Source organism: Scyliorhinus torazame, chromosome 5 (assembly GCF_047496885.1).
Source record: "Scyliorhinus torazame isolate Kashiwa2021f chromosome 5, sScyTor2.1, whole genome shotgun sequence".
Classification (NCBI taxonomy): Eukaryota; Metazoa; Chordata; class Chondrichthyes; order Carcharhiniformes; family Scyliorhinidae; genus Scyliorhinus; species Scyliorhinus torazame.
In genome coordinates, this window is record NC_092711.1 from 256,024,620 (window position 1) to 256,050,408 (window position 25,789).

General features: G+C 48.1%; 1 protein-coding gene across 4 annotated transcripts in view; it reads right to left on the bottom strand.

Moving 5' to 3' along the window:
- Positions 1-767: 767 nt before the first annotated feature.
- The window catches only part of LOC140421060 (protein eva-1 homolog C), a 63,298-nt gene continuing 38,276 nt past the window's right edge, over positions 768-25,789 (bottom strand). The window contains exons 4-8 of one of the 4 annotated variants that reach the window (XM_072505388.1): positions 22,624-22,776; positions 7,287-7,430; positions 7,128-7,199; positions 5,512-5,604; positions 768-3,963 (exon numbers count right to left, since the gene is read on the bottom strand). In XM_072505388.1, the coding sequence (XP_072361489.1) occupies positions 3,593-3,963; positions 5,512-5,604; positions 7,128-7,199; positions 7,287-7,430; positions 22,624-22,776 (833 nt within the window). In that variant the 3' untranslated portion in view covers positions 768-3,592. The remainder of the gene's footprint in view (positions 3,964-5,511; positions 5,605-7,127; positions 7,200-7,286; positions 7,431-22,623; positions 22,777-25,789) is intronic. The other 3 variants (XM_072505390.1, XM_072505389.1, XM_072505391.1) reach the window with 3 other exon arrangements.

Sequence of the window (25,789 nt, forward strand, 5' to 3'; positions counted from 1 at the left end):
CAAGTGAGCTTGTGAGTCCCCGACACCCCTCACCCATGGGCAATGTCACCCCCACACACGTGGGCATTACCCCACACCCACTCAGTGAGGACGCCATGCCATGTGGTCCCCGAGGGCATCCTCTTCAGCCCCCCGGGCACCCCAACTTCCCAGAGGCTCCTTCTTGCCTGCCCTTAATTCCACCCTCCCATCCTCCTTTCATGGACAAGTTCCCCCTCGGGCCCTGACCCTTGGCAGTGCCACCCTGGCACCCTAGCAGTGCTTCTGCCAGCTTGGAAATGTCACCCAGGCATGTGGGTGCCAATGTTCCAGGGGGAGGGCCAGCGGGCCACCCTGCACAATCCCTGGCCACCCAGGAACCTTTGTTGGCCTGGGAAATCCCACAGATATCGTTTCGCCTAGTTGATGTTTGTGTGGCCAGTACTGAACGGCGCCAGGCTGCGGCCTCCCTGGGGATGGCGGTAGATCCCGGGAGGCTGGTGGATACCGGATAAGTAGGCCTCAAGTAGGTTTAAGGCCTACTTACAGCGTGACTTGGTCCCACAGAGTGTGGGCGGTTTCCTGTACCCAACGCCTCGCGGGACTTGGGTAGATCCTGTGAGGCATCGTGGCTGTCGGGAAACCCACAGGAAGTTTCACCCGGCATCTACCTGCCACATCGTTCCCCATTGGGGTGCGACATGGCCAGTAGATCGTGCCCTTAGTCATTTTTTGGGAGAATTGCCCCCGCTATTATAGTATAACCAACCAATAGTGAACATCAATGATGCAATATTAGGATTTTATTTTATTTTTAGGACACATTAAATTACTATATCATTGAATAAGTACAGAATGGCTAATGACATGAAACCCCTACATCACAATTTTAAAAGGTGGTAACTGGCATTTGTTTCTTTCACAAGAATAAGAATAATCTTAATTAGTGTCACAAGTAGGCTTACATTAACACCGCAATGAAGTTACTGTGCCAAAAGGAAGATTTTACCAAATAAATCAGCCTATATTTTAACAGTTCAAAAACGCTTTAGAAATCTAAGGTTCCTGATGCCTCTATGACTTGGTTCCTTTTGGAACACCGATCTAGGAAAATTACTTTAGTTCATAATCCTGATGCAGAAAAGCGAAACTGCACCATTCACAATAACCACCAGATGGAGCAGTTCTGGTCATAAATTGACACACCTGGAAGCTATTAACAACTTGGTAATTAGAGCAGTCATCTAAATTACACTATTTTTAGATGCCACAATTTGTTCATTTTAACAAGGTTGACAACACAATTGAAACAGCAAAGAGAAATCTTTCAGAAGAATGCATTAAGCATTTGTGTGTTAGCTATGCCGTTCATTCGGGCCAATTTTGAATAGCTGCCTGAAACAGAATTATTGCAGTAATTGCTTAATTGCAATAACAAAAATTACATGATTTGCATTTATTTCCTGTGTTACACCGCAATGTTTGCTATGCTAAGAGATTTCAGCGTTACATAACTGCCCATAAATAAAATCTGACATGTATATATTAAGACTCCCTTCTGTTGACGTTGGACATTTTCTGTTGCAAAGTGTGTTAAAGCTGCACGGCATCACGCAAACTACACCGGTGGTATTTTTCATTCTTCAGTAGTTTACAGTTCAGTGCACCATGCAGATTGTGATATCTAAATACTGCAAAATGAGTAATATTAGCTTCTTGCTAATCCCACATGCATTTCAACCTCTCAATTCCATCTGCTTCCTGCTTTATTCGCAAAGTTAGACAACACCACTGGCAGGTAGATACCACAAAGTGAAAGCATTGTATTGGCCCTGTTTCCCAATCGGAGAGTGAGCCAACAGTGATTTCCAATTAAAGAGGAACATCGGGAAATATCTGCTGGATATTGGAAGTTTTATATTTGGAATAAAGCTTATTTTTAATTACATTTTTATCCCGTCCTTAAAAGTTACAAAGCCAATGCGCAGAGTGGACAGGGCTCTTAATCCATCTCATTGCTTGCTCCAAAAACCAATTCAAATAATTCATGGTCTCCACAAGAGAGACACACCAATCCAAGCTGACAAGAAAAGGTATTGCAGCTCATCTTGGGCTTGATCTGCCACGTGATCTCAGCCAAAAGGCCGAGAAGCAATAGAATAAACTTTAATAAGTACAATTAATTATCTCGATTCTGGAATAAGGATGCCAACATTCCAAGGTTGTCCTGAAGTATCCAACAGCAACAACATATATTTTTGTAGGATCTTTTAGCGCAGTAACATGTTCCAAGGGGCTTTGCAAGAGCATTATAAAAGGAAATTTGACACCAAGCCACAAAGTGGTATTAGGTCAAGGAGCAAAGCTTGGTCAAATAGATTTAAGGTGAAAAGCGAGTTGGAATGGTGAAGAATTTGAAAAGGGGATTTTCAGAATTTAAGGCTTTGGCAGCTGAGTGCATGGCTGCCAAAAGTGGTGCAATTATAATTGGGTCTAGAGCATTCTAAAGCAAAATTAGACACTGCACCACCATATTAGGGCAGTTGGCCAAAGTCAAAGTGGTAGGTTTTAGGGAGCCTGTTTAAAAAAAAAGAGAAGTCGAGACTTGGTGAGTTTAGGGAAGGAATTCCGTAGCTTAGGACATAGGCATCTGAAGGCATGGCTACCAGTAGTGAAATTATTAAAATCGGGGCTACTGGAGAGGCCAGAATGAGATGTGCACAGAGGATTGTGACAAGAGGTTACAGATATGGGGAGGGGAGAGGCCTTGGAGCGATTTTAAAACGAGGAGAATTTTAAAATGGAAAGGCTGCTTAAGGAGCCTATGTAGGTCCGTGAGCACAGGCATGATGGGGTGCAGGGTTTTGGAGTTAAGATACAGGCAGCGTCTTGGATGGGCTCCAGTTTTTGGAGGCTGGAAAATGGAAAGCCTTCCCTTGGGATGTATTCAAATACCCAAGTCTAGAGGTAACTAAGCCACGGTTGAGGAACCCGGCAACAGGCGAGCTGAGACAGGTGTAGAGTCAGGCAAAATTACAGAAGTAGAAATAGGCGGTCTTGGCGATGGAGCGGGTATGTGGTCGGAAGCCCGTCTCAGGAACCAGGTTACGAAGAGACTGCTTCAGCCTCAAGACCGGTGACAGGAAGTGGGATGGAATCCAGAAATTAAAGATGAACCTCCTGGAAACAGCTGAAGGATGCATCCTGGGTGAAAAATCATTGCAGCAATGAAAAAAAATGTTTGCTTTCATTTTCTTTTGGGCACCAATTTATTAACCAGTGTTGGCAACTCCTACTGCATCAGTGAGAAATTCAAGGAAGAAAGAAAACAGTCCGAAGGAGAAAGAATAATAGAAAAAATTGCTGCATGTACGAGCTAAGAAAGTAAAAGTGAAATAGCAGAAAAGGGTAACCCAATTGTTGGCTTTCATTGTAGAAGTCATATCTGGTTTCCATACTTTTTCTCCTGCTACATTCAAGAAGTTTGTGTTTTTCATATACTATCACTACTCACTCCTGTACTTCTCAAACTACTCGAGCTTCAAGTCGATGTCACCATTATCCTTTAACATAGTACTTCATGACTCTACATAATATTTATTACTCTGACCATTCATCTTGGATGCTGATTCAGGTTCTGGATTGCGTAGGGACTAGACTCCTTATTTAGCCACATTTCCTTGTCCCTTTGTTCCTTCTGCTCTACTCTGTCTACCATCACAGCTGCCACCTCTGGGCTGAAGATATTGTCCGAGGCCCGGTACTGTCTCGTCAGCCGTCGGAATGAAGCATCAGAAGAGGCGTCATCCTCATCATCTGAAATCTTGGTACGACCATTTTCACTTTCTGGATTGTCTTGCGGCTCGCTAAGGAGCTTCCTAATATCTTGTCTCACCAACACGTGAAATCCAAAAGCACAGAGGATGAATACTAAGCCAGAGCACACGCCCGAAACAAAGAACAGGGCTGCTTTCTCCGGGAGACCTGAGGTGAAACAGATTAAGGGGGGAAAATCAAACCTTTGTATGTAATCTGTAAACAGAGATGCCACCCAGCTAGCTTTTGAATGGCCTTCCTGAAATTTCTGAAATGTAAAGCAGAAGACAAGGGGGAAATTTCAAACTCCCAAAACAGGTGGGTTTGGGTGGAATGTTAACAATCTCAAACATTAACTCAAACAGCCTCGAACTCTGTCACTTCCACTTTTATTGATGTTTTTGGGAGGTAGGCAACCAACCCATTCCCAAGAGGCAGGTTGGTCATTTAAAATTTTAATCAGGGTGCATATCTCCATCATTACCTCCATTTCAGGTTCAGGTTTCTTGGATCATAGCAACTGACGAGGCAAGGACTGTTGGATTCTGCAGATTAGTGCCTTTCCAGTGCTGCTTGTAGGCCACAGAAGGAAGTGGCACTTCCTTCTGACCCACCAAGTTAACCTGTGTCCACCTCCCACTTCAGGTCTGGCTATTCCAACCCTCCCCTCCTCTCCCGATGTAGCAACCTAATACCGCTGACTGCACCATGCCAAGCCATAATACCCCGTGAGCCATAATCTCCCACCACTATCTTCCCACACCCTCCTCTGTGACCCTGGCGAAAACCACACCTGTCCAGCCCATCTGATCTTTTTGCACCACCTCCCGCACCCCCAAACTCTGGTCTCTGATTGTCTCCCCCCCCCCCTCCCCCCCCCCCCCCCCCACAGCCTTTGATTGGCCCCCACCAGCCTTTGATTTTTCTTTCCCTTCTTCACTTCCTGACTAAGCTGGTACCGTAGGCTTTCAAAGTAACTGCCCCCGTGGCCAGGGAAAGACAAAATCATTTTAATCAGGTACGGCTTTAAGTTCAGCTAAGCCTAAGGGAAAGCTCTTCCTCCCAGATTCTTGAATAAAAACTGACTTCCTCCTCGCCCCAACTCCCCTTCCCTTCCCCCACCCCACCCCCATTCCCTGCAAAAACTCAGGCTCAAGCATATTTACCTTTTCTCACAATGTAATGATGGTAGATATTAATGCTTTCCATTAGTTTGCCTCGATGACAAAGAAAATATTAAAAATCAAGCTAGGATCTCATCCCCCGCCCCACCTCTATCCTGAACTTTATTTAGTTTACATTTGGCCAAACGTGGCAGCATTGGAAAGAATTCTTACTTTTAGCCATTATTACTATACTCCTGGTCTGTCAATGGAAGCTTGGGCATGGATATTCAAATAATATCATTAAGTCTTGGACCGATTCAAAAAAGAAAGACTGGCCCATTCAAATTACAATCAAGTTAGTTGCTTGAAACATTTTCTCTTACAAAAAACACATTAATTTGCACATTCTTTGAAGGGAATATTAAAACAATTGGGATTGCTGTCAATAACCTAGAGACAATAGACCAAAATATAGATGGAAATAAGAAGAATGTTAGCAGTAAAATGAATATTGTCAAATTACTGAAAAATTTGACCATTTATCAAATGAATTTAGTCTTTTTCATTTTAAAGCATAATTAAAGCTCATTAGCAGCACAGAGAAACATACCCCTAATGTGGGCAAGAGTGGCCAGAGAACGGCTAACAATCGCGACATCTTTGGCATAAAGCATGGATATTCTTGGGCCATTATACCAACCACCTGCAGCAAATAAGTACAAACTAACTCAGTGCTTGCAAAACTGACCATCTCCACTGTTCAGTACTGTGCTGCCCAATGGATTCTCTGAAGAGTGTGTCTCAACTAATTTCAGGATGAAAAAGATGAAAACAATGTGCATGGACTTGGAATTATGCTCTGCAATGTTAGGTTAGCACGTTTGTGCACAGAATGAAATGGATTAAAATACATTTATTCATTATTTCCTTTAACAAAGCAGACAAATGAATTGTGTATGGATTTTGTAAGTAGTTGTGCCCTACTATTCATATGGGTAATTTTGAAGAATTAATAGAATTGAGACATCATTTCCATTTTCTACAGATCGCATTAGTATAAATTTTTATTTTTACTTTCAAATTTTCTTATAGACAGTTTATATATTTATAATCACAATTACATTTGTTCTCATGGTCTTTTCTATTCCCTACGTGAAGGTGCTACTTCTGCCCAGGGTACAGTTTGAAGCAGCCCTCCAGTCTCTGACCCATTCTTCAGTGGGCTGTGACAATGCCAACTGCTGAAATTAGCTGTACATGAGCTTCTCGACATGTTTTTATATTTGTTCCAATTCTTTCCACTTCTTTACTGGAATGAAACAGCAGCATTCCTGTAGTGCTTTGCTCGAGCAGTTTGTCTTCATGTGACCATAATAGTAAGGACTGGGGCAGCACATTGGCACAGTGGTTAGCACTGCAGCCTCACGGAGCTGAGGACTTTGGTTCGATCCCAGCCCTGGGTCACTGCCCGTGTGGTTTGCACATTTTCCCCTTGTTTGCGTGGGTCTCACCTCCACAACTCAAAGATGTGCAGGGTAGGTGGATTGGCCACGTTAAATTGCCCCTTAATTGGATTTCTTTTAAAATAGTGAGTACCGCAGACCATGCAATCTTAAATAAAAGGCATTACGTGGATCTCAATCCTGTCCTATCCACCATCTCCACTTGAACACCTTGTAGTTGTGACCATTGGGCAGCAATCCGGTCTGAGAAACCTGGCCAAATTTCCCCCTCCCACATATAGGCCAGCGAGGTTAACTGGCATCATGCTATTGACTTCAGAAAGATCATTTAATTGTCAAGTTGAACCCGTACCTTTGTGGCAGAAAACAGAAGAATTTTAATTGCTGTCAAGTGAAAAATGTATATATTCTATTTTCTTTTCCAAAGAGAAGAGGTGTAAAACAGGCTACCAATTCGCTATCATCTGCAATCTTCCCGCACAATAATTTAAATGACTCCCCCCCCCCCCCCCGCTGTATGGCTCAATCACAAATAGCTTTCAGAAATTATGTTTGATGCAAGTTATTTGTTTCCTCCTCTTTCGAGATGGAAAATTATTTGCAACAAGAACTATTTGTTGTTGAGTCACTCTTTATGTGTAACAAAACTATTGAAAAATAAATAGTATTATGTAGCACTACCATTTTTCAGTAACTAAATAACTTGCAAAGCATTCCATTTATTAAATTGTGTATAAAGAAAGTCAAATGTTAGAATTTGTACCATGTGTATAATCAGATATTAAGAATGGCTTCACAGCTCCTTGTCCAGCTTCTTCAAACAGCTTTTTTGGAACTGAAATTTAAAAAGATAAATAATTACACAAATGTTTTTTATTTAGCTGTTTTGCGAGTATTATTTATAAGTCTCTGAATTTCTTACCACATGTGTATGATACTTGGAGCTGTTTGCGGACTCCTGGGAAACAGGGATCACCGAAATTCACAACACTGGCAAGGACCGAACAATTAGGTTTGCCATGGCACCTCGATGACATTTGTCTCAAAGCTGTAGGTGATAAGCACTCTGGAAGGAATGGAAATTATTCAAAGCATGGCACCATCTAATTTCTTCATAATTACTCATCTCTGCCCCTCCCCTGTTCTCTTGCCAGGGCATTTCATAAGAGCCAACTATATAATAATCTTTATTGTCACAAATAGGCTTACATTAATACTGCAATGAAGTTACTGTGAAAAGCCCCTAGTCACCACATTCCGGCAACTGTTCGGGTACACAGAGGGAGAATTCAGAATGTCCAATTCACATAACAGCACATCTTTCGAGACTTGTGGGAGGAAACCAGAGCACCCGGAGGAAATCCATGCAGACACAGGGAGAACAGACTCCGCACACACAGTGACCCAAGCCGGGAATCGAACCTGGGACCTGGCACTGTGAAGCAACAGTGCTAACCACTGTGCTACCATGCCACTGCACTACTTACCCAAACAACTCCATATGTCTATATTAAGCAGTAAATATTAGCAGTTTATTGTATAGGGAAGATCAATCAATTTTGCAGTGATATTTTTAGATCATTTTACTCTCAATATTTTTATCTTTAGCCTTTCAAACTACTTTCACAAATGAAAACCTCACTTCCTGTGGTCCTGCCTGTCTATGCTTACCTTGATATCCTGCGAGGTTTGATAACTTACCTAGAATAACAAAAAGAAAAACCTCTCTCTTGATTATGTTAGTTACTGGGTTCCATTTTGTAACAACTGTAGCTTTTCAGAAGTTCAAGGTACCTTTGAAGTTTTCAGGGAACAGTCATTGATGTGAAAAGTGCAGGCAATGAGCACCACTAAAACAGTTGTCAGAGCTTTGTAAATACACACAACATTCTTTTGCGTCAAACATGTACTGTGAACAATTCAAACAGCATGTTTGTTTCAGTTACTATAGATTGCAGTGTAAACGTCGACCTGGCATACTTCCGACCCCATTTTCCCATCCCCAAAAATTATGTTTTTGCATATACTCAGCACATCAATCAGCCCCCCTGTCCGGCTATGACATGCTATACTCTAGTAATTAGCCTCAATTGTGCACCCCACAAAATACATGTTTTACTATCCGGCACCTTATGCTAACTTGATGCAAGGGAGTGAGCAAGGCTTGGGGTGGCACGGTGGTTAGCACTGTTGACTCACAGCGCCAGGGCCCCGGGTTCAATTCCGGCCTTGAGTCAAGGCTTGGGCTGGCATGGTGGTTAGCACTGCTGACTCACAGCATCAGGGCCCCGGGATCAATTCCGGCCTTGGGTCATTGTCTGTGCGGAGTTTGTACGTTCTCCCTGTGTCTGCGAGGGTTTCCTCCGGGTGCTCTGGTTTCCTCCCATAGTCGGAAAATATGCAGGTTAGGTGGATTGGCCATGCTAAATTGCCCCTTAGTGTCCGGCGGTGTGACGGTTAGGTGGGGGTTACGGGGATAGGCTGGGAGAGTGGGCATAGGTAGGGTGAGGGTCGGTGCTGAATGGCCTCCTTCTGCACTAATTCTATGAGCAGGCAATATGGGCTGCAAGTGAAGATGCAGGAGTTTAAAACAGGTCTGCTCTTTGCTTTGGATGCTAATGGCATTTTAAAATGGCGACCATCCAGACCGACTGGCCACTTCTCCACTCTGCAAAGAAACTAATACCTATTTTTGGAGGGATTTTTCTGCGGTTACCAACGGTCAACTTATTTACCAACTTCATGCTTGAATCACCACGATGCAACGGAAACATTTCAAGGTGTTATTTTGGGCGCGTTTGGCGAGGTGTTTCTCGATTTCCATATTTGCGAGATCATGGCCCATTAGTTTTTTTTACACAGAGGGTAGTGGGTGCCTGGAACTCACTGCCGGAGGAGGTGGTGGAAGCAGGGACAATAGTGACGTTTAAGGAGCATCTTGAGAAATACATGAATAGGATGGGAATAGAGGGATACGGACCCTGGAAGTGTAGAAGATTTTAGTTTAGATGGGCAGCATGGTCGGCGCAGGCTTAGAGGGCCGAAGGGCCTGTTCCTGTGCTGTACTTTTCTTTGTCCTTTGTTCTTTTGTTCATATTCAACGGCACTTAGTGCCAAAAATGAGCCCCCCATGTGCTCTCGCCATTACTAGCTCCCTCGCCATCTGATTTGACTGACTTGCACCTCAGTTCTCGCCGCTAACACGAGGGAGCTGCTTTTAAACACTCCCTCACCACTCACTCCCAGTTAACACACAAGCATGGCAGTACGCAGATCTGCTCTTCACTTTGAGGATGCCAACCTGGGCAGGCTTCGATGCTATGAATGAGAGGTGGGCCATCCTGTTCCCCCAAGAGGGTTGGAGGACCAGCAGCAGGATCAGCAATGCCACCTGGGAGGCAGTGGCTGTCAGTGCAGGCAGCATGACCAGGAGGACATTCATCCAATATTGGAAGAAGACTAACAACCTTCAAGGGTAAGTTACCACCACTCTCTCCTGGCATCTGTTCCACGTGCCATCCTAAAATTTCCAAACCCTCCCCAACCCCCACCAAATCACTGGCTGACATTCCAGATTGTCCCCACATCCTATCTTCATGCTTGTTCCTCAGCACCCTTCGGCACACAGCAGCACAACCCCTTCATGTCCCCTACTATATGCCACCTACTATAGACATCCTTGACCAATCAAGTGTATGGCTCACAATGCCCTCTTTTTCCACGCAGGAAAAGATAGCCCATAATAAGCAGGAAAGGGCAAAGACAGAGGGAGGGGGGCAGGATGCCAGAGATCCGAGTACTCACCCCCTATGTGGAACAGACCCTGGAAATCGCAGAGTTTTCCCAGGAGAGAGCAGTCACTGACAGCAAGATAGGCCTATGCCACAGAGTTGAGGATCCACTGTCCCTTCACCCAGATGACCTGTCTCAAGTGAGTTGTTCATGCCAGACAAAATGATCCCTCCCTTTCACTGACCATATGTCCATTGTCTCGCAGGTGTTACGTCCCCCTGGGCTGGTGTGCGGTCAATTCCAGCCCCACTTAACCAGGATTCACAACACAATTGAAACAAATAAATATTTCCGAGAAAAACACCCAAAGTCTTTGGCACTTAGCTGCCCAATAACAATAGTCACCAGGTTTGTAAATTTAAAAACAATTAAGTTTATTAATGACAGTAACTATAATCAAATATGCAGCAAATACAACAGGTTAACTATTATTTAATTCCTACCCCTCACGTAAATTCATCCCACCCTCTACACACCCACACAAGACAGACAAACACAGAGGGGAGAAAGGAGGTTAAAAATAATAATGAAAGTAAAAAGATAAGAGTCTTTGCTCCATATGGTTTTTTCTAGCACCTTTCTTCAATCTTGGCTTTCAGTTCAAGGTTCTCGGTTTCCAGTCTGTAATGGTTTTCACTGTAGATTCATTCAGGTCTCTGCAGTTTCAGAAATACAGCAGCTTTTCTGGAGAAAACACGAGAGAGAGAGAGAGAGCAGGTCCTCCTCTAAGTGTCCAGGTCTCCAACTGTTCTTCTCCTGGCTCTTTGAAAATCATCCCACTCGGGCAGGATCCAATAACTGCCTGTTACCGGATAGAAATACAGCCTTAGCCAATTCTTTGGCCACCAGCCAACCAATCGAACTGAGTCCCACCAATTTCTTGGGTGCTGAAAAGTCTGTGTTCTGCAGTTCAAAAGGTATTGACATCATGGTGCAGACAATGGGGAGCCCCCAGGACTGGCAGAACCAGATAATTCAGACGCCTCTGGAGTTCAGTCCAGCTCTCCCTCCATTCCATGGAGTCCCCCAGGTCCTACGGGCATGATCAGGGGGGAAGAAGTGCAGGAAGCCAATCCAGGGCCTGCCACCAAGGAGACAACGGCGGTCTCCAGTTCTTCCAAATTCCCACCTCCATATACTGGCACATCTCAAGGGCAGCAGACAGAATATCAATGTGTGACTTGTTCCACGTATCAGCACCATTCTCCATCCAGCAGCCGCAACTGTGTAGGCTCTCCCACACAGCCAGGAACCAAATCCTGGCATCCACATAGTCCACTGGCGCTCAAGGTGCAGTTGAACATCCTTGAGTTCTAGCGTGTTTGCCCTGCAGTGATGTGCCAGTTACATGCAGCACTCACCACACCAGCAACAAAAGCATCAGCAATCTGCAAAAGCATTTCTTCAATGGTGACATCTGGTGGCCCATTTGGATCAAAGACACGCACTAGGTTCCGCAGCGCCTTCTTGCTTCAAATCAAATTGCCTTCCAGATTCAGACGTCCCCTGACCCCATGTTCCAGGACCCACGTATCTTAGAAAGAATTGTCCTTCTTTCCTGCCAAAAGAAAAAGGAGGAAACAACAACAGCAGCCTCCAGGCATTTGCAGCCACCAACAGGAGCACTGAGCAAACACAGCCTGCAGCTGTGAAGTGCTCGCACAACTAACAAGTCTAATTTGTCATTTGAAATAGCCTCCAGCTGTGATGCTAGAGGCTCCTCACAGTCAAAGGGGTGAAATTGACTTTCAGGATAAAAGCCACAGTGGGGCTCTGTCCTGGAAGTGTTTGTTGGGATCGACAGGCTGCAGCTGTATTTGCCCCTGTTATGGATCTCCTCAATATTTAAACATAGCTTGAAGACCTCACAGATGCAAAGCCCCTCACACTGCCCCCCGGCTCAGGGACGACTCCCGACCTAGAATACTTCAACCTCCTGGGCCGAGCACTGGGACATCAGCTATGGTGCCCTGGAGCTGCGTGTGGAAATGGAAACTCACCTCCTCACTTCCCCTCAGAAGCCATCGCACCAGCTTCACGTTTTTGAAAAGGAATACTAAACGACACCCGCATGATTTCCCACTGGGGAGTCGGGAAATTCCCGGGAGGCCACTGCATTCGGCTTCAATCTTGCTAATGAGATTGAAATGAATGCAAATGAGGGTTGATGGTGTTCTTTCCATTTTTGGGCAAGTTTCGGAACTTGCCATCAGGAGCGAGCTGAGTGAATTGCAAAATGGTTTGCACCCAGCACGATTCTCAATTTTGACCTTTCCCGCTATTTACCCAGCGTGCCCAGATCCACGCCAGGTGCAACGCGGTGGTTAAATCGTGCCCCTAGGGTATGTTGTTTGTTTTCTGCTTGAAGCAAGCTTCCTCCAGACTGGTTGCTTCATCATTGTGTCATTTATGCTGGGCTATAATTTCCCGGAATGAAGCTATTTTAAAATTACTCATGTACTATGACTCAAAGAAATCAATACCAAGCAAGACTAAAGACACAAATGCTTCAGTTTTCTTATCCCCACCTTTTTCTTTTTTTTTTTTTTAAACTTTTTTTTAAATTTAGAGTGCCCAATTCATTTTTCTTTCCCAATTAACGGGCAATTTAGCGTGGCCAATCCACCTAGCTTGCACATCTTTTTGGGTTGTGGGGGCGAAACCCACGCAAACACGGGGAGAATGTGCAAACTCCACACGGACAGTGACCCAGAGCCATGAGCCTGGGACCTCGGTGCCGTGAGGCCGCAGTGCTAACCCACTGCACCACCGTGCTGCCCTATCCTAACCTTAACCAACATCTGCACAAGAGGGCTTTGCAGCATAGGTCAGTGGATAATCAGCAACGTGACTCCTGGTTAATTTCTTTTTGCTATTCCCTAATCTGGGTTATTGTTGTTGTAATAGCACTACAATTTATATGTATATAACACCTTTAACATAAAAAGAAAATCCCAAGGTGCTTCACAATGTATTGTGAAACAAAATATGACCGAACCACTTAAGGAAATATTTGGTTGGATAACCAAAGCCTTGATCAAAAAGGAAGGTTTTGAGGAGTGTCTGATTGGAGGAAAAAGAGGTAGGGAGAGTTGAGGTTTAGGCAGGGGGTTCCATTAGAAGGGCCTAGAAGGGCCTAGGTAGCTGAAATCACAGCCACCAGTAGTGGAGTAATTAAAATCATGATGCCCAAGAGGTCAAAATTGAATGAGTTTAGATACCTTGGATGTTCGTGGAGTTGGAGGAGAGCAGAGATAAGGAAGGGTGTGCCCATGGATGGACAAGGATGATAATTTGAAAATCTCGTCACTGTTTGTCCGGTAACCAATAAAAGTCAGTGAGACGGGGCGATAGAGGAACGGGATTTGGTGTGAGTCAGGACACAAAGTTTTAGATGGTCCAGGTTTATAATATAATCAATTATTGTCACAAGTAGGCTTACAGTAACACTGCAATGACGTTACTGTGAAAATCCCCTAGTCGCCACTCTCCGGCGCCTGTTTAGGTATACAGAGGGAGAATTCAGAATGTCCAATTCACCTAACAAGTACGTCTTTCGGGACTTATGGGAGGAAACCGGAGCACCCGGAGGAAACCCGTGCAGGTTACATAGGGTAGAAGATTGGAGGGTGGCCAGGATTATGTTGGAAGAGCCAAGTCTAGAAGTAACAAAAGCACAAATTATGTTTTCAGCAGCAGATGATCGAAGGTAAGGGAGAAGTCGGCAAGGGAGAAGTCAACAGGGCTAGAATACAAGATCAGGGATGTACTTCTGAGGCTGTATAAGACTCTGGTCAGTTTTTGGCCCCATATCTAAGGAAGGATGTACTAGCCTTGGAAAGGGTCCAGAGGAGGTTCACAGGAATGATCCCTGGAATGAAGAACTTGTCGTATGAGGAACGGTTGAGGACTCTGGGTCTGTACTCGTTGGAGTTTAGAAGGATGAGGGGGGATCTTATTGAAACTTACAGGATACTGCGAGGCCTGGATAGGGTGGATGTGGAGAGGGTGTTTCCACTTGTAGGAAAAACTAGAACCCGAGGACACAATCGCAGACTAAAGGGACGATCCTTAAAACAGAGATGAGGAGGAATTTCTTCAGCCAAACGGTGGTGAATATGTGGAATTGTTTGCCGCAGAAGGGTGTGGAGGCCAAATGACTTGAGTGTCTTTAAGACAGTGATAGATTCTTGATTAATAAGGGGATCAGGGGTTATGGGGAGAAGGCAGGAGAATGGGGATGAGAAAAATATCAGCCATGATTGAATGGCGGAGCAGACTCGATGGGCCGAGTGGCCTAATTCTGCTCCTATGTCTTATGGTCTAAGTCGGACAATGTTATGAAAGTGAAAATAGGTGGTCATCATGATAACCCTTATATTTGGTCAGGCTTTCATCTTGGTATCAAATATGTCACCAAGACTGCAAACAATTTGGTTTAGCCTCAGACAGTTGGCAGCTAGGAGAGGAATGGTGTCGGTAATTAGGGGACTGAAAACATGCTGTCTTCCCAATATTTAATTGTTATTTCTGCTCATCCTGTACTGGACATTAGATAATCAGTTGGATTATTTGTCTGTCATCCTGCCCCAGTATAGACTTGTACCTTTCTGTCTTGAAAAGGCTAACTTTAGAAGGATTTTCTAAATATTTATAAGGTATGAAACAGGTTAAAAGGTAAATCCAGAACACTACTTCAAATTAAAACACGACAGCAAGGAAAGGCAAACTTCGGGCTAATTTCTGGATTTATTGTTCACACAAAATAGTGTTACCGAGTCAATTGATCCAGATAATAGTTGGTGTGGGCTGGTGGGTAAGAGTGCAGGCCATTTTTTAAAAAAAACACAAACTGCTTAAAAGGCAGGGGGATATGTCCCTTCGGAGGTGCGCCATGCCCCTCAAAATGAGTCTCCTTGGGACTTCCGGGTGCGGCTATGAAGAGCTAGGTCGCATATTCGGTAGGTCCCGCTTGGAACGGACATTTGGGCTCTTTTACAGGGCCCCCACGGCATTTGTTTGACATTTCCCGGTGTGGCAAGAAGACTGCAACATTCCCCTGACAGTGTCCCCCAGGAATGTTATGTCTTTTGGTTACCAGACCCGGCAGAAACAGTAAAAGATTTGGCTTGAGCTGCAGGTTTAGACAAAAGCCTCTTCCAGCATGCAGGCGGGGGAAGGGCAAGCTTAAAGCTGCAAGTTGACCGGAGGGCCTTTATCAAAGTTGAATTCTAGCAGCAGAGGGAACAACTGTCAAAAGATCTCACCAAGTCCACTGAAGAAGCGGGGACGAGGCTTCCGGTGGCGGCCATGGAGGAGTAGGTCGCGCATTCGGCAGCTCCCGTCTGGAACGGGCTCTTAGACCTTTTTCAGGAGTTTCCACTGACATTTGGGGGCAGATTGGTGAAGCGAACACTGCCAAAAGGATTCCCTCTCGAGACCTCCGGTTGCGGCTATGCAGAGCTAAGTCGCACATTCGGCGGCTCCCGCAAAAACGGACTTTTGGGCTCTTTTCAGGGCCCCCAAGGGCACTTTGTCGACGTTTCCCGGTGTGGGAAGGAGTTAATAATAGCTCCCCGTCAGTATATGGCTTTAACTAGGAGCGGGGTGACAAAAAAGGTGGTGGTGGACCAGAAGAAGGGAGGGAAGAAGGACAAAATGGCGGCGGGCGGAGACCAGGCAGCGTGGAGGCAGTGGACGGAGGAGCAACAGGAGGGTATCCAGCGCTGCCTCAGAGAGATTAAAACGGACCTGCTAGAGCCGATGAAGGCTTCTATTGATAAGCTGCTGGAGACACAGACGGCCCAGGGGGTGGCGATCCGAGAGGCTCAACAAAAGATCTCTGACAATGAGGACGAGATCTTAGCCCTGGCAGTAAAGGTGGAGGCGCACGAGGCGCTCCACAAGAAATGGCAGGAGCGGTTCGAGGAGATGGAGAATCGGTTAAGGCGGAAGAATTTGCGGATTCTAGGCCTCCCGGAGGGGCTGGAGGGGCCGGATGTGGGGGCCTATGTGGTCACCATGTTAAACTCGCTGATGGGAGCGGGGTCCTTCCAGGGGCCCCTGGAGCTGGAAGGGGACCATAGAGTGTTGGCGAGGAGGCCCAAGGCTAACGAGCCTCCGCGGGCGGTGCTGGTGCGGTTCCATCGGTTCGTCGATCGGGAGTGTGTGCTCAGGTGGGCCAAGAAGGAGAGGAGCAGCAGGTGGGAGAGCGCGGAGGTTCGGATATATCAGGACTGGAGCGCGGAGGTGGCGAAAAGGAGGGCCGGGTACAATCGAGCGAAGGCGGTGCTGCACAGGAAGGGGGTGAAGTTTGGCATGTTGCAGCCGGCGCGACTGTGGGTTACCTACAAGGACTGGCACCATTATTTTGAGTCTCCGGAGGAGGCGTGGGCCTTTGTTCAGGCTGAGAAGCTGGACACAGACTGAGGGTCGGGATGGGCGATTGGGGACGGCGGTGGATATGTTATGCCTAGTTATGGTTCGGGGGGGGGGGCTTTTGCATTGTTTTGGGTTTCTTTTTCTCTGTGTTTTTCTCTTTCGGGTTGGGGAGGGTGGATGGGGCGGGTTGGGCACTGTTTTGGTTGGTGGCGGGGCCTGGTAGGTGGAGAGCGCGGGATTTTTTCCCGCGCCGAAGACTGGGGGGGGCAGGACCGGGGCGGGGAAGCGAGGATTGTTTCCCGCGTTCAGAACAGAGGGGGGGGGGGGGAGAGCCTGTGGATGGGGAGCGGGAGAGGAGGGTGTGCCACACAATGGGAGGAGTCGAAGGGGAGGCGGGAGTGGCCGTGGTCAGCAGGAGTCACCTGACTTGCGGAAGTGCAATGGGGGGAGTAAACCAGCTAGGATGGGTCCTAGCCGGGGGGGGGGGGGGGGGGGGGCGGTGGCTGGCCGAGGAGGGGTCATTGCTAGTCGGCGATGGAGGGGGGCGGGTAGCCCCCTGATTCGGCTGATAACCTGGAATGTAAGGGGACTGAATGGGCCGGTTAAGCGGGCCTGCGTGTTCGCGCACCTGAAGGGGCTCAAGGCGGATGTGGTTATGCTCCAGGAGACACACCTGAAGGTTACAGACCAGGTAAGACTGAGGAAAGGGTGGGTAGGTCAGGTGTTTCACTCGGGGCTAGATGCAAAAAATCGAGTGGTGGCGATCTTGGTGGGAAAGAAGGTGTTATTCGAGGTGTCGAGCATTGTGGCAGATAATGGCGGTAGGTACATAATGGTAAGTGGTAAGTTGCAGGGAGAGAGGGTGGTATTGGTCAATGTGTATGCTCCAAACTGGGACGATGCGGGTTTTATGCGGCGTATGTTCGGTCGGATCCGAGACTTGGAAGTGGGGGGCCTGATAATGGGGGGAGACTTTAACACGGTGTTGGATCAGGCACTGGATCGTTCCAGGTCTAGGACGGGTAGGAAGCCGGCGGCGGCTAAAGTGTTGAGGCGATTTATGGACCAAATGGGAGGGGTGGACCCTTGGAGATTTGCAAGGCCGGGGGCTAGGGAATTTTCATTCTTCTCACATGTCCATAAAGCTTATTCTCGAATCGACTTTTTCATTTTGAGTAGGGCGCTGATAGCGAGAGTAGAGGATACCGAGTATACGGCAATAGCCATTTTCGGACCACGCCCCGCATTGGGTGGACTTGGAGGTGGGGGGGGGAGAGGGACCAGCGCCCGCTGTGGCGCTTGGAGGTGGGACTGTTGGCGGACGAGGAGGTGAGCGAGCGGGTCCGAGGAAGTATAGAGAGGTACTTGGAGACCAACGACAACGGGGAGGTCCGAGTGGGGATGGTATGGGAGGCACTGAAGGCGGTGGTGAGGGGAGAGCTGATCTCCATCAGGGCCCACAAGGAGCGGAGGGAGCGGGGGGAGAGGGAGAGGCTGGTGGGGGAGATGGTGAGGGTAGACAGGAGGTATGCGGAAGAACCTGAGGAAGGATTGTTGAGGAAGAGCACAGCCTCCAGGCCGAATTCGACCTGGTGACCACCAGGAAGGCGGAGGTGCAGTGGAGGAAGGCCCAGGGGGCGGTCTACGAATATGGGGAAAAGGCAAGCCGGATGCTGGCGCATCAGCTTCGGAAGCGGGATGCAGCTAGGGAGATCGGGGGAGTTAAGGACAGGGGAGGGAGCATGGTGCGGAGTGGGGTTGGCATCAATGGGGTCTTCAGGGACTTCTACGAGGAATTGTACCAACCTGAGCCCCCATGGGAGGAGGGAGGGATGGGCCGTTTCCTGGACCAATTGAGGTTTCCAAAGGTGGAAGAGGGACGACTGGTGGTGGGACTTGGGGTCCCGATTGGGCTGGAGGAGCTGATCAAAGGGATAGGAAGCATGCAGGCGGGGAAGGCACCGGGGCCGGATGGTTTCCCGGTCGAGTTCTATAAAAAATATATGGACCTGTTGGGCCCGCTGTTAGTTAGGACCTTCAATGAGGCAAGGGAGGGGGGGGCTTTACCCCCGACGATGTCCCGGGCACTGATCTCCTTGATCCTGAAGCAGGACAAGGATCCCCTGCAATGTGGGTCTTACAGACCGATTTCCTTGCTAAATGTAGATGCCAAGGTGCTGGCGAAGATCTTAGCCACGAGGATTGAGGATTGTGTGCCGCAGATCATCCATGAAGACCAGTCGGGATTTGTGAAGGGGAGACAGTTGAACGCGAATGTGCGGAGGCTTTTGAACGTTATCATGATGCCGGCGAGGGAGGGGGTGGCGGAGATAGTGGTGGCGATGGACGTTGAGAAAGCCTTCGATAGGGTAGAGTGGGGGTACCTGTGGGAGGTGCTGAAGAGGTTTGGGTTTGGGGAGGGGTTTGTCAGGTGGGTTAGGCTGTTGTATGAGGTCCCGATGGTGAGTGTGGCCACAAATAGGAGGATGTCCGAGTACTTTCGGTTGCACCGAGGGATGAGACAGGGGTGTTCCCTGTCGGGTGTCCCCTGTCACCCCTGCTCTTCGCACTGGCGATTGAAGCCCTGGCTATGGCACTGAGAGAGTCGAGGAACTGGAAGGGGTTGGTGCGGGGTGGGGAGGAGCATAGGGTGTCGCTTTATGCGGACGACCTGCTGCTGTATGTGGTGGACCCGGTGGGAGGAATGCCAGAGGTAATGAGGATCCTTGGGGAATTCGGGGACTTTTCGGAGTACAAGCTCAATATGGGGAAGAGCGAGCTGTTCGTAGTTCAGCTAGGGGACCAGGAGAGGGGGATTGGCGAGCTCCCACTAAAAAGGGCGGCGAGGAGCTTCAGATATTTGGGGGTCCAGGTGGCCAGGAGCTGGGGGGCCCTGCATAGGCTTAACTTTACAAGGCTGGTGGAGCAAATGGAGGAGGAGTTCAAGAGGAGGGACGCGCTGCCGCTGTCCTTGGCGGGTAGGATGCAGTCAATCAAAATGACGGTGCTCCCAAGGTTTTTGTTCCTGTTCCAGTGCCTCCCCGTGTTTATCCCGAAGGCTTTTTTCAGGCGGGTTAACAGGAGTATAATGGGGTTTGTGTGGGCACGAGGGACTCCGAGGGTGAGAAGGGTGTTCCTGGAGCGGAGTAGAGATAGGGGGGGCTGGCGCTGCCCAACCTCTGTGGGTACTACTGGGCCGCCAATGCGACAATGGTGCGCAAGTGGGTGAAGGAGGGGGAGGGGGCTGCATGGAAGAGGCTGGAGACGGCATCCTGTGTGGGTACGAGTCTGAGGGCGCTGGCAACGGCGCCACTGCCGCTCCCTCCAAGGAGGTATACCGCGAGCCCGGTGGTGGTGGCGGCCCTCAAAATTTGGGGGCAGTGGAGGCGGCATAGGGGGGAAGTTAGGGCCTCGGTGTGGACCCCATTATGGGGGAACCACCGGTTCGCCCCAGGAAGAACAGGTGGAGGGTTTTTGGGGTGGCATAGGGCAGGGATACGAAAGTTGGGGGACCTGTTTGAGGACGGGAAGTTCGCGAGCTTGGGTGAGCTGGAGGAGAAGTACGGGCTCCCCCCGGGGAACACCTTCAGGTACTTACAGGTAAGGGCGTTTGCCAGACGGCAGGTGGTGGAATTCCCACGGCTACTGCCACACACAGTACAGGACAGGGTGCTCTCGGGGGGGGTGGGTGGGAGTGGGGAAGATCTCGGAAACTTACCAGGTGATGCAGGAGGAGGAGGAGGCCTCGGTGGTGGAGTTGAAAGGTAAGTGGGAGGAGGAGTTGGGAGAGGAGATCGAAGAGGGGACGTGGGCAGATGCCCTAGGGAGGGTGAACTCTTCCTCTTCATGCGCGAGGCTCAGCCTCCTACAGTTTAAGGTGCTGCACAGGGCACACATGACCGGGACAAGGATGAGCAGGTTCTTTGGGGGTGAGGACAGGTGTGTTAGGTGCTGAGGGAGCCCAGCAAATCACACCCATATGTTCTGGGCATGCCCAGCGCTGGAGGATATTTGGAAGGGGGTAGCAAGGACGGTGTCGAGGGTGGTAGGATCCAGGGTCAAACCGGGCTGGGGGCTCTCAATATTTGGGGTGGCAGAGGAGCCGGGAGTGCAGGAGGCGAAAGAGGCCGGAATTCTGGCCTTTGCGTCACTGGTAGCCCGGCGAAGGATTCTCCTTCAGTGGAAAGATACGAGGCCCCCAAGCGTGGAATCCTGGATCAGCGATATGGCAGGGTTCATTAAATTGGAGAGGGTGAAATTCGCCTTGAGAGGGTCGGTACAAGAGTTCTTTAGGCGGTGGCAACCGTTCTTAGACTTTCTGGCAGAACGATAGACATTGGTCAATGGCAGCAGCAGCTCGGGGGGTAGGGGGGAGGTTTACTTTCTTTTTGTTTATGTTATTTACACTGGAAGGGTCTGAGGGGGTGTATACACCTGTTGTCTTAAGTCGGGGTGTTAATGTTAATTTATTATTTAGGTACAGGGGGGGAGGGGTTTGGGGGGTTGCTTTTTTAGATTGTGTTTTGTACTTAACCCTGTTGGGTTCTTTTTTCTTTCTCATTTTGTTATTGATATTTTATGAAAACCTTTAATAAAAATTTTTTTTTTTTTAAATAAATGAGTCTCCTTCCCTGGGCTTGCCAATCCTTCCCCTTCAAAACCCCTGACTTACCTCTCCAAAGTGGCCATGTTCTCTCCAATGGTGGGATTGCATGCAGCCCCAACAGCATCCATTCCTCCATTCAGGCACTGCTGGGACTGCTAGAGCTGCTGACCAATCAGATTGGCTGACAACTCTTGAGAGTGGTGACTCCACCCACTGAGGAGTGAAAGTCCCGTCTCATCTCCTTCATGCCACCCGAAGAGTGTTATTGCCCTGGGGCAGGGTGGCCTTGTTTAAAGTGGGCTATTGATTATCTGACATTTCTACCTGGGGGTTGGGAGGGTGTAAGATTCAGCCTTCTGAGACAGAATCAACCAACAAACTTACTGCAATGTGAATTCTAAAGAGTTCTCTCATTCTCACCGAACACTGTCTTAATTCACGTTTGTCAAACCTTTTACACTTTTAGAATGACTGCAATATTTCACCATTTCCACAGAATACCTATTGTACTAATGTATTGTACTAACCATTCACCACTGTATTACACTGTATCATGCTGTTTCCCATGTCGGCTCCACCTATGGACCATTGTACGATATTACACAGAATGTATCATGTTGGCGCCCTTGTGGGCTCCGCCCCTGGCTCCGCCCCCTTGAGGAGAGGTATAAAGAGCAGCTGCCTTGTAGGCGGCTCTCACTAGCAGAGCAGTCGCAGGCAGGCACTGTTCGTGTCGATTAAAGCCACTGTTCAATTCAACTCTGTCTCGCGTGAATTGATGGTCGCATCAACCTACAATGCTAAAGGAGGCAATTCGGCCAATCGAGTCTGCACCCTTCGAAAGGGCACCCTACCTAGGCCCACTCCCCCACCCAACCTGCACATCTTTGGACTGTGGGAGGAAACTGGAGGACCTGGAGGATGCCCTCAGAGACACGGAGAGAACTTGCAAACTCCGCAAAGACAGTCACCAAAGCTGGAATCGAATCAGTCCCTGGCATGGAGAGGCAGCCGTGCTAACCACTGTGCCAGTACCACTTAGATTTAACATCTATTTCATTCTCCTGATTTCAGAGCAGCAGTTATAGGGGGGGAAAAAAGAAGAAAAAATAGTACATTGTTCGAAAAAGTATGATTAAGTTTAAAAGCAGTTCCCAGTGAGTAAAGCTGTGAACTCCTGATTCTCTCGGTGAGCTATGTCGCTTGGTGTAACACTGAGATACATGGACCAAACTGATTTCAGATCTCAGTACCCAAAATGTTCTAAGTTGGCTGATCTCAGTAAGGGTGGTAATAGGGCTAAGGAAAAGAGGGAATAAACAGAAGGATTCTTGCTCAGGATGGTCAGTAACCTTCGCCAGAAAGTGTCTGTGTGACAGCAGAATGGGAATAAAAACGAATAAACTGCAGATATTGGAAACCTGAAAGTAAAACAAAGTGCTGGAAGCATTGAGCACTTGGAGTCCCTGGTTAGACTCACCAATATCTGGCGTAGTGTTGTTTACTGAGGGGCATTCCAAATTCCCATGGAGGACTCGTCCAAACCTTGCAGCGTAAATGACAAGGATGGTTTGGTTGTGACACTGGAGTAGTAGTTCCTCATTCTCACATGCAAGTTTGCTTTTGTGTCCATCTGTAACAAAGAGGGAACAATGGGATTAGAGTAGAATATAGGATGAGTGATTTGTTACAATCCAAACTTCATGCTGCCAGGTAATTTAAATGACAGTAGCATGCAGCGCAGTGTGAAATATATGGTTGAGTGGATGCGCAGTTCAGCAGTGGGCCCAAGTTCACATGAGGCTAGCGCTGTCATAATATCCACTCAAGTATATAATGAGATGCAGACAGGCAGTGATTGACACACAGGATAACCAATGAACACACACAACACACAACAACCAATCACCAGACAGGACCCCACCACTATAAAGCACACAGGGCATTAAGACTCTCTCTCTACAGCACACAGCTACTGAGATAGTGAGAGTGCACAAGCCAGTGAGCACTATCACCATGAGGTGGAGAGTTAGTCTGGTCAAGCCAGTAGGAGGTTATCAGTTAGATTGATGTGGAGATGCCGGCATTGGACTGGGGTGAGCACAGTAAGAAGTTTTACAACACCAGGTTGAAGTCCAACCTGAGTGCGGCCTCAACCGGGACCTGGGATTCATGTTGCATTACATTCATCCCCCACCATCTGGCCTGGGCTTGCGAAATCCTACCAACTGTCCTGGCTTTAACCTGGGGTTACCCCTTTCTCTGGATCTGTAAACAGTTAATTAACTGCAAATGCTCGCATTCTAAGCATTGTCTTGCATCTTTGAATTTGTCTATATATATGTTTCTGGAACATACCTCTTCATTCACCTGAGGAAGGAGCAGTGCTCCGAAAGCTAGTGTTTGAAACAAACCTATCAGTTAGATTGATAGAGTGTCAACTCACAGCAGACTATGTACAGCAATCAGGAAGTTCAATAAAACAGTGTTGGACCATCTCCTGTGTCAGAAGCCTGTTTCTAGTTTCACTGCATCCAGTTGCAGTCAATGTTGAACCAACTTACTTAACACATCATGGTACCAGAGTGCTATTAATCCTAACGAACCTACCTCGAGTGCATCTGCAACGACCAGCAAGCAGCCGTTTTGCGCGCTTTTCGCAGGTCCCCACGCATGCGCGCCACAACCGGGTGGACGATGAGGCTGAAGACCCTGAAGCGCATGCGCGAACGTCGGCCCACCGCACTGCGCATGCGCGATGGCGCACAGAACGTGCTGACGGCAGCGTCATGACGAGTCCGAATTGTGGCTCCGCCCATTTAAAGCAGCAATGTCCAGCCAAAGGCAGGTGATGGCCACTACGCGACCTTCTGCAGGTCCGCTCCAACGAACGGCCAGCGATCCCAGCTGCAGCGCAGACGTGTCCGCTGCGTACAACAAGGCATGCAGGATTCTGATCCAGACAGCCCAACGGACCCCGATGCTGACTGCCTCGAGTCTCTATATCGGGTGGGCATCATCACCACACGCGAGTTGGTCTCTACCGTGCCTGCCAACTGCCTTTCAATCCTCAGTGTGGATCCTGACGACGAGTGGTGTGCCGTCATCACGGCCAACCAGTCTTGCATCCGATTTAAATTGGATACTGGCGCGTCTGCGAACCTCATATCACAGCCGGACCTCGACAGCATCCGACACCAACCTAGCATTCTTCCACCAGCCTGCCAGCTCCTTGACTGCAATGGTAATGCCATAGCTGCCAGTGGGTCGTGTCAGCTAGGTGTCTCTCACAAGGAATCAAGGCGACGTTGAGATTCGAGATCGTCCTGCCTGACAAGGCACACCTGTTCGGTGCTCGCACATGCAAACTCCTAAATCTGGTACAGCGAGTTCATGCCATGTCCTCGACACCGGTGATGGCCTTGCCCAATGCAAATCTCCAGGCTGAGATAGATGACATTCTCACACAATACCACAGCGTGTTTGATGGGATGGGCATGCTCCCACATTGCTACAAGATATTGCTCAAGCCGAATGCCACCCCAGTCATCCATGCACCACGACGGGTGCCGGCTCCTCTCAAGGATTGTCTGAAAACGCAGCTACAAAGCTCCAAGACTAGGGCATCATCTCAAAGGTCACGGAACCCACAGACTGGGTCAGCTCCATGGTCTGCGTCAAAAAACCCTCTGGCGAACTCCGCATTTACATTGATCCCAAAGACCTTATTCGCAACATCATGCGAGAGCATTACCCGATCCCGAAGCATGAAGAATTGACCTGTGAGATGGCTCACGCCAAATTCTTTACCAAGCTGGACGCCTCCCATGGGTTCTGGCAAATTCAGCTGGACGAGTCCAGTCGGAAGCTGTGCACTTTTAACACTCCGTCCGGCAGGTATTGCTACAACCGCATGCCTTTCGGTATCATATCATTTTTTTCTTTTTGCACTGAGTACTGAATTTGGTGCTTTTTGAGTGCTATAGTAAGAGTTTGGTGACCGAGGGAGTATAAGGCTTCATTTTTATCTAAAGTTTAGTCTTTCTTTTATTTAGTTAATTAACTTAAAAGTTGCTGTTTGGTTTAGAAGAAGGTGAATTTTCAATCAGCTTTAAACAGGCTTCTACTTGTAGGCACTTGCAGCTGGAGCTTGTTAATTAGTTAAATGGATTGGGCCAGTTTTCAGAGGCTAGATTCACAGTATAAAAGTGATCCCCTACAGTGCAGACTTTGTTTGCACTGAGTGCTGAATTTGGTGCTTTTTGAGTGCTATAGTAAGAGTTTGGTGACCAAGGGAGTGCTGAATTTGGTGCTTTTTGAGTGCTGTAGTAAGAGTTTGGTGACCGAGGGAGTGCTGAATTTGGTGCTTTTTGAGTGCTATAGTAAAAGTTTGGTGACCGAGGGAGTTAGGTGAGGAGGGAGTAAGGTGCTCCTTTCATTTTGTTTCCGACATTTCCGCAAAGAGTGAGAAGAGGGCCAGGAGTTTACAGAAAGTGTAGCTGACTGGGAACAGAGTCGGTGGGCGGAGATCTAGTTAGTCCACACGGCAGCTATATTCTGTCAGGTAAGAGGGGATGGAGGCTAGGCCAGTTGCATGCTCCTCCTGTAGGATGTGGGTGGTGAGGGATACCACTGGTGTCACCGCT